Below are 11629 nucleotides of genomic sequence, written 5' to 3' on the forward strand. Positions count from 1 at the left end.
ATTTACAACAAATACGGCTAGCTTTTAGAAGAACAAAGAAGAGAATGGCTCTTAAACATAGTTAAAATAGTAAATATGATTTTTGTAAGCAAAGCATAACTAATAACAGTTTTTGCAAAATCTTTAGGTCATCTTTAGCACATCAGTGTCTTTTTTCAGTTGGTCAAACTTAAAAAGTTTTATGTAAAAAGAAGTAAGGCAGTTTCCTTTCTGGCAAGATGAATAACTGCACACCATAACCCTAGAAATTATCTCAGGAAGTCTTGAAGAGAAATGCAAAAAGAGGCTAAGAGGTATGCCCAAGATTTTTGGCTGAAACTGATGATACTCAAAAAGCAGCCGACGCAGGTGATGGCTGTGAAACATACGAAGGCATCAAATGAGCAATTGATCTAGTCATGAAGAACGCAGCTCTGTTGAAAGACTTGAACAGAAATGTCATTACTGATAAACAAAAAGAACTTGAGAGTTGAATTGAACACTGTGGAATTATACTCCAGTGAGACTTGAAATCAAAGACAAAGAGCTCAAAGGATTGATGTTTGACGTTATGATGGATTTAGACAGTGAGCCTACATTAGGAGATTTGCAGAAAGCCATTAAATCGATTCCTGGGAACAAGTCATCTGGCAACAACTGTTTGCCTGCTGAAATCTATAAATGTGCCAATGATGAATTACTTCGAAAGCTTCATGAAGTTGTACTGCTCTGGAAAGAGGAAGCAGTACTGCAAGATTTCAAAGATACTTGGTTTGTACAGTCATGCAAAAACAAAGGTGATGGAAGTGACTGTGACTGCTATAGAGGTATTTCCCTTTTGAACATTGTTAGAAAAGTTGTCACTTGGATCACACTCCCTAGGCTGCAATCTCTAGGTGAAAAAATCTATCCTCAACGTCAGTGCAGTTTTTGCCCAAGACATTCCACCATTGATATGTGATATTTTTGATCAAGCAACAGCAAGAGAAGTGTAGAGGAAAAACTAATATTACCTGTACATTGCCTTTATCAACATGACAAAGGCCTTCAATACAGTCAGGCAGGGGCTTTTTACAGTTCTGAAGGGAACTGTAGTACATGGAATCAAAAGCCTTTGACATCAACAGGGTGAAACAGGGTTGTGTCTTGGCCCCCATGCTTTCTAACATCTACTTTTTATTCCTGCTTCATATATTCAAGGACAGCAGTGATGGCATGCATCTTTGAACCAGACTGGATGGAAGCTTGTTCTACATTGCAAGGTTTAGAACAAAAACCAAGGTGCGAGAGCTAGTTCTGAGAGATTTCCTGTTTGTGGATGATCTCGCCTTGGTTGCCCACAGTGAATCTTCCCTGCTTAATCTCTTGGGGCAGATTTGAGTCATGCAAGAGTTTCAAGATGGTAATCAGTCTCAAGAACACTGTGATCATGTACCAAGGGGTAGAACTAATATATGACGTTGCCCAAGAGGATAAATCTCTTGGTGGTGTTGACAGTTTTTGCTGCTTTGATTCTACAGTCAGCAGGAATCTCGCCTTCAGACTGAAATGACTAACAAAAATGGAAAGCAGCTAAGAATTTTGGGCTATTACAGAAATGTGCGTGAAATAACAGAAACTATCAGCTAAGGTGATGGTACAAATCTGAGAGTTGTATGCCATCATCCCTGCATTATGGTTCAGAAACATGGATACATCAAGAGACTGAACAGCTTCCACATGATATGCCTGTGTAAGATCCCAAAAATAAAGTTGGAAGACCAAATACTGAACCCAGAGGTACTAGAGTGTGCAGTATTGACAGACTTAGAAGCCACGATCAAGAAAAGGAGGTTGCAGTGCATCAGCCGTGCCAGAATTGGACAAGACTGTATCCCCCAAGAATATTTTGTACACTGAGCTTTGAAATGGCTCTAGAAAATGGGGTCATAGTCTATGGTGGTACCACAATGTGTGCAAAATTATATGAAGTAATTCAGTGTCAATGTAGAAAGCTGGAAAGAGTGCAGAATCCCATCCAGTCTAGAAAGAATATGTGGCACTAAGTGTAGCTCAACACACGGCAGCTTTGATCCAGAGGATAGAAACAAAGTGAGAGAGAAGAAAGCAGCTTGCTGTAAATTTGGACTCCCAATTTAGACAACATGCAGATCTGTGAAACTAGTAACAAGCTGTGTCGCTCTCAAATTGGGTTTGTTAGCCACAAATAGATTCATCAGGCATCTGACTAGACCTCTTGTATGTACACCACGATCCAGAGGATTGATGGTTGCCTACTACTAGATCCTAAACCAGAAGTATTAAGGGCAGAGCAGAAAGGAAAAGAGGAATTCTGTACTTAAAAATACAGACTTATTCCTTAGCTTATGGGTAAATGAAAACCATCTGGATAAAGAAGCTCTTGTACCAGAATTGAAATTTTAATGTGCAATAGCAGTATGTCCCCATCAAGATGGAACACTGGACTGTAGCTCTGACCATTTTCAATTGCTAGCCAAATTTGTTCTCTTTCTCAGTGTCTTGCTCTAATTGCACATTGAGTGCTTGGGTATATACAAATTACTCAGTTTTGATTATTATGATTATTAAGTATGCTAATCATTCCACACTTTTGCTATATTTATGTTTTGTTCAAGATTTCAAATGGGGGGTGGTTCCACATGAAGTGCATTTAACAGGCAAGTTGAAATCACTTCTGGAAACTGAAGCCAGTTAGTTTTTAAGTTCCATTTGATACCTGTTTTTTCAAATTGCCACTAACACAGCAGAGTGCACAATTTTCAGCATTCAGCAGGAAGGCCAAGTTCTTGAACATCTGACATGGCCCAGTATTGGCCTGTTAGACTGCTGCAAACTTAACTGGGAATACTAATGTGCAGGTCTTGCCAAATATTGTAAGGCATAAGTATACCTATTTTGTTATTTCATTGACCTAGACATCTGTAAAGGTGGAATCTTTTGTGAAACCTTAAGCTAAACTTACTTGTTAAATGTAAAGTCTGTAGTGTATTAATGTGAAATATGAGACTGATTGAGGGTATTGCTGCACGAAAAGGACTGGTTGCTGTCTTACAAGCATGTGTATACAGCAGGGCTCTTGAACTGCCCAAATGATCACAGGAAATTGAGTGTAGATTTATTTCCTTTGAAATAAAAAGGCACAAAAGCAGTTTCTTTTTTTTTTAAGCTCACCCAGTTCCACAGGTGTTTGTAGATTTTTGGTTTTGTTTAAGTCATCCTGGACCATCTTGGGTGGGTGCTGGGATTTGTGGAGCTAAGAGCCTTTTCTAACCATTATACTTGCATTGGTAATACCTTGTGAGTTGTTGTGAATGATGTAACAGGACAATATTTTTAAGACTGATGTCACTTTTTTTCTTAAAGGCTTGCTATGCGACTTGCTGTGGTCTGATCCGGACAAGGATGTGCAAGGGTGGGGTGAAAATGATCGTGGGGTCTCCTTCACTTTTGGTGCTGATGTAGTCAGTAAATTTTTGAACCGTCATGATCTGGACTTGATCTGTCGAGCTCATCAGGTATGATACCTGTAGTAGGGGATGGGGTGCAAATTTAAAGTGATCCTCCAATAATTAGATTCCATCCATGGAAAATTATAATTAACTTATAAATTTTCCATGTGTAGAATCTAATTACTGAGGGGTCATCTTGTATTAGGGTAAATATGGTGCTCGGCCCTCCTGTCTAGGTAGGCTTTCCAGCAGTTTAAGGCAAACAGATGTCTAAAATCAGAACAAACTGGTGATGATGCAGCAGGTTGATTGCCTATGAATGTGAAGGGTTGTCTTTTTTTCCAGGGAGGGCAGGTTTGCAAAAGCTGCCATGAGTTGCCTTAACTATGTCTGGGGAAGCCTTTTCTTACTGTAGCTGGTATTATTTTTACCTTAGTCTTTAATAAGAAAAAATAATTCAGCTTTTTAATAAGGGTTGTGCAGCAGAAGCTAATTCTAAGTGTTGTTGACCTGCTGTAACCAAAAAGGGTGGGGGGTTTTTTTGGTTTTTTTAAAAGAACATTTCAATGGCCGGGGGTGTATATCCTGATGCCAACCATACTGCCTATGTTGCAAGTGAAATGAGCTTTAGGAATGCTTAGAGTAGAATGGTTTCTGAAACTTCTTTTCTTTAAAGCAGATTTAAATGAGGTGGTTACAGCCTCAGGGCCTGTCATACTTTAATATTTATGTGAAATTACTTGTGTATTTGATTAATAAGTATCTGGACAGCTTTAACTGGTAGAAAGTTTATCAAAATCCTTACTTTAAGATTTTAAATGATCCAGTCATGATCTTTTTAACCAGACTCTTCTAGATGCTTGTAATATTTTTTATCTAAATGAATAAAATGAAGGTATGATGCGCTCATGTATCCTCCTGGTACTTAGTTATCTCTGTAATATATGCAGGTGTTACTTCTTTGATCAAAGAATTTAGGTAATAGAGTGAATCTAATTTCTGCATGATACTTCTTGTTTAATACATGAGCTGCATGGGCTTAACTGTGTTGTGTTGCTTTTGATAGGTGGTTGAAGATGGATATGAATTCTTTGCTAAACGACAATTGGTCACCCTATTTTCAGCTCCAAATTACTGTGGAGAGTTTGATAATGCTGGAGGCATGATGAGTGTGGATGAAACTTTGATGTGTTCCTTTCAGGTATAGTATGTTTCTAAACTTTAATGTTCTTTCCTTAATGGATAGACTTACAGGAATGATCAGTTAATCTACCTATGGTGCATGGTTATAGCCAGTCTGTGAGAATATGCCTGTGAGTTACAGAAGACAGTGCTGTATAGCAAGTGGGTATTTAGGGAAAAGTGAATGACCTTTACCCCAGAGAACTAGTTTACATGAGCTCCTACTCCAGGGGTCAGAAATGCTTTAGGGCAGAGTGCTAAAATTCCCACAGCCTCAACATGTAAGGTGTTGGTGTGCCAGGGGCAGAGGGTGATAGAGCCATGGGGGGCCCAGTCTTTGTGGGAGCATAGCCCTGGCCCTTTCCCCAAGGCACAAGTGCCAAGCAAAATGCCTTTGTGTGTCATTCTCTGGCATCTGTGCCGAAGATTGCCTACCTCTGTCCTAGGCTCTTAAACTTACTGTGTTCCAAATGTCTTCGTACTAGACTGTTTTAGTCTGATTCCAGTCATCAAAGCAGACTTGACTGGATGGCTTTCTCTGTTGTGATTCCTTTACTCAAATGTGTTTCTCAGTTTCGGGTAAGTTGCAACACTCTTTAATCCGACTAAAAAGCTATATTGAAAACATCTGGAAATAAGTCCTTTCATGTATGGGTATAATATGTTGAAATTGGTAAAATAAGCAAATGCGCAGTGTTGTGAAGTTTTGAGTGCTTTTTGAGAAGTCGACTAAAATGCAATCTTGTTGAATCCAAGTATGTATATGGAACATTCCAGTTGCAGTTGACTTAGGAGAAATATTTCTTTTTTTCTTCAAAGATACTGAAACCATCTGAAAAGAAAGCCAAGTACCAGTATGGTGGTTTGAACTCCGGTCGCCCAGTCACTCCACCACGCACAGGTAATCCACCGAAGAAGAGGTGAAGAAAGGAACAGCGTAGAAATACCATCAGATCTGTCAAGGACAAAACTCCATATACAGTATATAATAAGTGTGCACTGTAAAACCATCCAGCCATTTGACACCCTTTATGATGTCACACGTTTAACTTAAAGAGACGGGTAAAGGATCTTTATTAATTTTTTTCTAGTAGAAAGATGTGCGACACTGTATTGTAACAAACATAGCTCCAACTTCTAATATCCAATATAGAATAAAATCCAAATTAAAAAAAAATCTACTGAGGTTGCATATTCACTTCCCACAGTTTTTAAAATTGACCAACATCCCACTTAAAAAATAAAATACAAACTTGATGTTAGTTAAACCAGATGAGAGCATGATGTTCCATTTGTGTAACGTGGTCTTATTGTTGCTTGATCGCTTTTACTTTGGATATTATTTTGTAGCTAGAATGATGCAAATACGAAATCTAGTCATGTTCCCTCACTTTTTTTTTTGATTGAAATATGGGAGGGGCTTTTTAAAACTACCACTGATATTTTTTCCTTTTCTTTTCTCCTCCCTATTCTTTGTAATCTTGCTACCTAAAATGTGTGCCCTATTGTATTAAAAAAGGTTGTAGGGTATTAGTGAATAAGAGATTAAATTCCAGACTAGTGACCTGTTAAAACACCATGACTGGACAGCCGAGAGAGGTTTTCTGTCCCTTAAACAATCCTGACCATTTTTTTCTTAACTTAAACTGCCACAGAATGAATTTGTGCACTACACTATTTTAAATTATTGACGTTACACTGTGCTATGGCACTTCATTTAACTTAGGACAAAAATGGTATTGCCTATTAGTTGGTAACTTGATTACGTGGTACCTTGGCTTTAGGTTTTATTAGCATGAAACACCTTTGGCATGCTTAGCTTCCAGGTAATGCCCTACCTGCATCAAAATGCATCTTGCATAGTTCCACAGAACATGAAGATCCTCCCTTAATAAGCCTTGGAAAGCTGAAATTTGTTTTTCTCATAAGAGGGTGTATTTTAAATGGATGTAGATCAGTGAACAGTAGGTTAACTGACTAGTGGTGGTTGAACTGTCTAATATTGCCATGTGAATGTTTTATATGATTGTAAGGCTTATGTCACTAAAGATTATATCCTCTGGATTTTCATGATCAAAGTTCATATAATATTGTATAGACTTCTGCTTTGTAGTGTACTATAGTAGCAATAATTTCTGTACATGATCAAGATTTATGCAGTATTTCTTTCCTGTTCTCTCCTTTCCTTAAAAGGGTTCATATTGACAAATGGCAAGGTTTGAGACGATGCAAAATTTGTAATAGGGTAGAACTGCAAAGCACGTGTGTATTGCTTTAAGATGCAACACATTGGATGTGATTATAAAAGTTTTTATTGGACATTGTCAAATTTGTAAGATTCTTTGGGGTGGGGGGGAGGCCTCAGATTTATCCCTTTCTAAATGTGCATTGATAGATGTAAACTCTTCACTTTACTATTGTCTTTGAAAATGTTAAAATTGAGGATTCTGGTAACTTACATTTTATGAATTGGCACATGACATAATGCAAGAGTGATTTCTGACACAGTGAAAAAGTTCTTTAAAATGGATTTAAGTCTCTTTTTCTAATTCCATTTTGTTTTAAATGCATATTTTAAATGTAGGGTTTTTTTCATTTAGTAAAAGTTGTCTAATTGATTTGAAGTCTGCCTGGTTATTTTAATTTTCTGTTGCTAATCAGCAAGTAGTTAACCCTTTTGCAGAACCAACTTGTCTTTCTGCCCTTGAGGCTTATTGGATCAGCTGATGTTTGAACAAACCCTAAATACTTTCTGCTTTTTTTTTTTTTTTAAATTTTAAAGCAAGCACCAGTGATCAGTTCCTGGTTCAAAATGGAACACTAAGCATCAGAAGAACTCTATGCTGGGTTTTTTCTGACTGACTTAGTGACAATAAACAGTGACTGGCCATAGATCATCTTTGGCAAGACAGCAGATTATGTTCTGTAAACCATATGAAGAAGGTAATTTGTTCTCTAGACCAGTGAAATTTTGATGTGGTGTTTTACAGTGTCCAAGTTCTCAAATGTTGGTTTTCAAGCCATTATTTAGTAATAACAATATCTCCATGCCAAGTAGGCAGACTAACACATCCACAATTTCAGCAAACATTGAAAACTTAAGCTGTCTGTATTTTTAAAATATCAGTATCAACAATTGTATGTTTCATGGGTAACTAACATGCTCACTTGTATTGCAGATGCTTCTTCAGAAGAGAAATAAAAAGTTTTCAGGTCTTCTGTGTGTCATAAAGAAATAGACTTTTTTTCTATTTCATTTATATACTAAAAATGCACATATAGTCTTCTACTGAAGAACTGCTTTTAATACCTGCATATTGTGTCACATTAGAGCTGAGAGAATGATCATTGTACTACTTTGGGGGCAGAGAGTGGAGTTGAAGCATGTAACAAACACTAGCTGACAAACCACAGAAGAAACACTGTGATATATTTTTTTTATATACAAGTTTTGAGTTACAATGTAGAACTAAGCATTTCTACTTTTTATATTACAGTATAAACAGTGAGGGGGCAGAAAACTGAGCAAAGGAAAAATTCACTGTGGAAAAGGAAAAATTCACAGTTATGTCCCAGAAACATGATGTATCCAATTCTATTCCTCTGTCCAACTCCATGAAGGCTTTTACAAGCTCTCTTTAAAATTAATCTAAGGCAAACATATGGATGCTGGTATTCTTTCTGGGCAGAGGTGATTTAGGGTCAGTTGAACACTGCCCTACCCTTCAGCCTAGTGCAGTGGTAGCTCAGTCTTCCAGCCCTGCAGACAGGATGAGTGTACCTGTAGGCCTAGGCGCACCAGCTCACTCCACACACTAGATCTGCCACAGAGTGACCCTGTACAATGGCATTATCCAGCACCTAGAGTCATGTCATCCAGTCCACAGGACTCCCCCTGGGCTGCATGGCATGGTCCTGTGAGCAAGATTCAGGTTGGAGGTTGAGCACCACTGATTTGGTACAAAAGACTTACATTTTGATGGGCCCAAGTGCCTTTTCTCAAAAAATGGTCAAAATGTGACAGTTGTTCCTTTATGGTATTTTTCTGACCTGTTCTGTGAGAAAATGACCAACATCCAGATGGTATGGGAATAAAGCACAAGTCTTATCCTGCCCTATCCACCAGTAATGAGGACTTCAATATGTGGAAATCCATGGCAGGTGAATTTGACAACTCCCTCCACTTTGTTTTTTTGTTAAGGCTACTACAGAAACAAAATTCCAATACAAGAAAAGTACACAAGCCTATGTTTAAGTTACCTCATCTTTACAAAGGAAATACAGTAATATATCACAATTTATATAATTATTAGCTGTACTATCAATATAATGATTATGTATATAAATATAACACTGATCTTCAAAGAATCTGGCTTACTGGCTAGTGAATTTTTGTCTCCTGTATAGGCCAGGAATGGAATTGTGTGTCTCGTCTCTCTTCTGATAACCTCACCTGATGGGACAAACTTCCTCCATCACCAAGATGTACCATATTTTAGCACACCACACTTTCACTGGAGGGTTTGGTGGGGGAGGGGTGTACCAGGGGGTTTTCTTCCACATCTAACGAATATGTTATTTAGCATCAAAAACCAAGAAGGGATATCAACTTTTCATTCTGCACTAAGTAAACTTCCTTAACTGGAGCATTCACTGGAAAAACCAGCACATCCAAAAGGGGGTACACTTTGGATACCACAAACTATTCTGGTCACTTCCTCCTCATAATATATGAACTGCTGGCCACAACTACCACTTGGAATAAAAGCCTGTTTCTTCACAGCCTCTCATGATGCGTTGTCATTACCAGAGATTCTGGTTTTCTCTGATTTAAAAAACAAAACAAAACATGAAAAACGCCCAATTTTCAGATTTAAAAAAATAACCCAAAATCTACATTATCCCCTGAATTGTTTTGTGGAATGTGCATATGGCAGATGAATAACCCTGGACCTGCTACAGGTCAGTTTCTTTCCCCAGGTCTCTTCTTAAGCTTTCATTTACTTTGTCCTCATCTCCATCCATTTCTCTCAAGATTGCATATATTTACAGATTAACCCTTTTTCTCCTGAGTATATGCATTAGTCACCCAACCAGTGAGAAGTAGATCTAATGAGGGATTTTTCTTATATTTATTTTTCATTAAAAAGTCTTATTTGAAAATATTGGAAAAGAGGACTCTTATTCCATTAGGGCTATCACAAATATTCTCAAACAGAGTTGGTTTATTTGGGTAATACTTGCCCTAGTCCCTACAGAGATTCATGCTTGATTAAGTTCTAGGAAGAAATTCATTAGTTTTAATGCAAGTGGTCAATGGGGAGGTGCTAAGTGGAAAGCAACTGTTCGTATTTATCTAGGGATTGATTTTCAAAGTAGTTTGGATAAAGGGGTCATTAAGGGTTTTCTGGCCTGAATTTATTTCACCCAACATCAGTGAAATCTCCAAGGATCCTGGTTTTCTTTGATACTAACCCCCCCCCCCCCCAACCTCTATTTTCAGATTTTAAAAACTCAAAATCCACATTTTTACATCACTAAAATGAAACACCACTAATATATAGATGTATAGATATATTAGTGGTGTTTCATTTTAATCATGAAAAGATGTGGATTTTGAGTTCCTTTTCTTTAAAACTGAAAAGGTTGTTCTGGTTTTTTTGTTTTTTTTTTTAATCGGAGAGAACCAGGATCCCTGGAATAACTCAAAGCTTTGAATAAGGCTTCACACACCAGCTAAATATCCTTCACCTGAGCTGCATGATGCAGCCCACAATATAATGGCATGGTAAGACCTCCCATCTTTGTAAAGCCTGTGTACTACTGGTGCTTTCTTTCATCCTTGGCCTCTTGCTTTTCTCGGTGAGGTTCAGGAGAACAGCTTTAAAGCGGTATGTGGTACATACGTGTGTAAGCACTGGAATGCAAAAAGTTTTAGGCCTCCTCTATATGCTATGGGTATTGCACAATTAACTGGTTAATTGCACAGTTACCTTGAGAGCAGCTAGACATGCAAAGTAGTTATTGTGCCCTAAAAAGCTCGAGTCAGTTATAAAGTTAGACCTCAAAAATGAACTTTGTAGTTGGTTGCTGTCAAGCTTTGTTTTTCTGTGCTGTAGAACCCCATCAGTTGTTGGCTCCCAGCTGCAGGCGTGTATCTTGCCTGGTCAGGGCTCCAAGTCCTGCAGCCATTGGGGATCATCAGCCCCAGCAGCTGCCAACTCTGGGTCCCAGCAATGCCCACAGCTGCTGGAACCCAGAGTCTAGCACCTGTAGATGCTGGGTCTGGGCAGCTACAGGGTACACTGATTTCCCGGCCTCGAGAGTGCATGAGGATAGGATGTTCCCAACTGCATGGGCTTGCTTCTTGCTGATGCAGAGGGAGCCCAGATTGGGTTCCAGCTGCACCAGCAGTAAGGGACAATGGGATCTAATGTGTGATTCATGCATTAAATCTTATTGCACCTTTACCTGCCTGTGTAGAGAGGCCTTTAGAAATGTATTCACTTTTATGGGGGCTTTCTACCCATCCAAGAAGTCATCCCTACCCGTTCTTTCAGAAACTTTATTTTGACCAGACAGTTAAATAATAAGTTAAAAAGTTCCTCATGCTTTACTGTAAAGGTAATACCCATGTATCTCATCAAAATTTCACCCGCTTATATTAAGTTGTTTGCATTCCTTGAGATTTTCAGAAATACCAGTGCCTAGCATTTTTGATTTCTTTTAATTTTATCTCTGGAGACTGAGCTGACTACATGTCTGGAATACTGTTGTTTTTTAAGGAAGAAAAAATGTCTCTTACAAAAGCAGCATGTTGTCTGTATAGAAAACTATAGTTTTACCACTGATCCATTCTTTCTTCCTTTTCTTTGGGAATCCTGCTTATTACAGTAAGAGTTCCACTGGCCAGAGTAAACAGCTGTAGCAATAGTGGGAGACAGTCTAGTTCCTCTTGTCAATTTAAATCTTAGAGAGTACACCATTTGCTCATGCAA

At 38.3% G+C, this 11629-nt stretch overlaps 1 protein-coding gene across 1 annotated transcript in view; it reads left to right on the forward strand.

The window, feature by feature from the left end:
* Nucleotides 1-7847, forward strand: part of PPP1CB (protein phosphatase 1 catalytic subunit beta) — a 51996-nt gene extending 44149 nt beyond the window's left edge. Inside the window, exons 6-8 of the mRNA XM_090047123.1 lie at nucleotides 3364-3515; nucleotides 4516-4650; nucleotides 5451-7847. Coding sequence (XP_089903249.1) covers nucleotides 3364-3515; nucleotides 4516-4650; nucleotides 5451-5555 — 392 coding nt within the window. The 3' untranslated portion in view covers nucleotides 5556-7847. The remainder of the gene's footprint in view (nucleotides 1-3363; nucleotides 3516-4515; nucleotides 4651-5450) is intronic.
* The last annotated feature ends 3782 nt before the right edge of the window (nucleotides 7848-11629 follow it).

This window comes from Crocodylus siamensis, chromosome 1, assembly GCF_052110815.1.
Source record: "Crocodylus siamensis isolate JL-2025a chromosome 1, ASM5211081v1, whole genome shotgun sequence".
Classification (NCBI taxonomy): domain Eukaryota; kingdom Metazoa; phylum Chordata; order Crocodylia; family Crocodylidae; genus Crocodylus; species Crocodylus siamensis.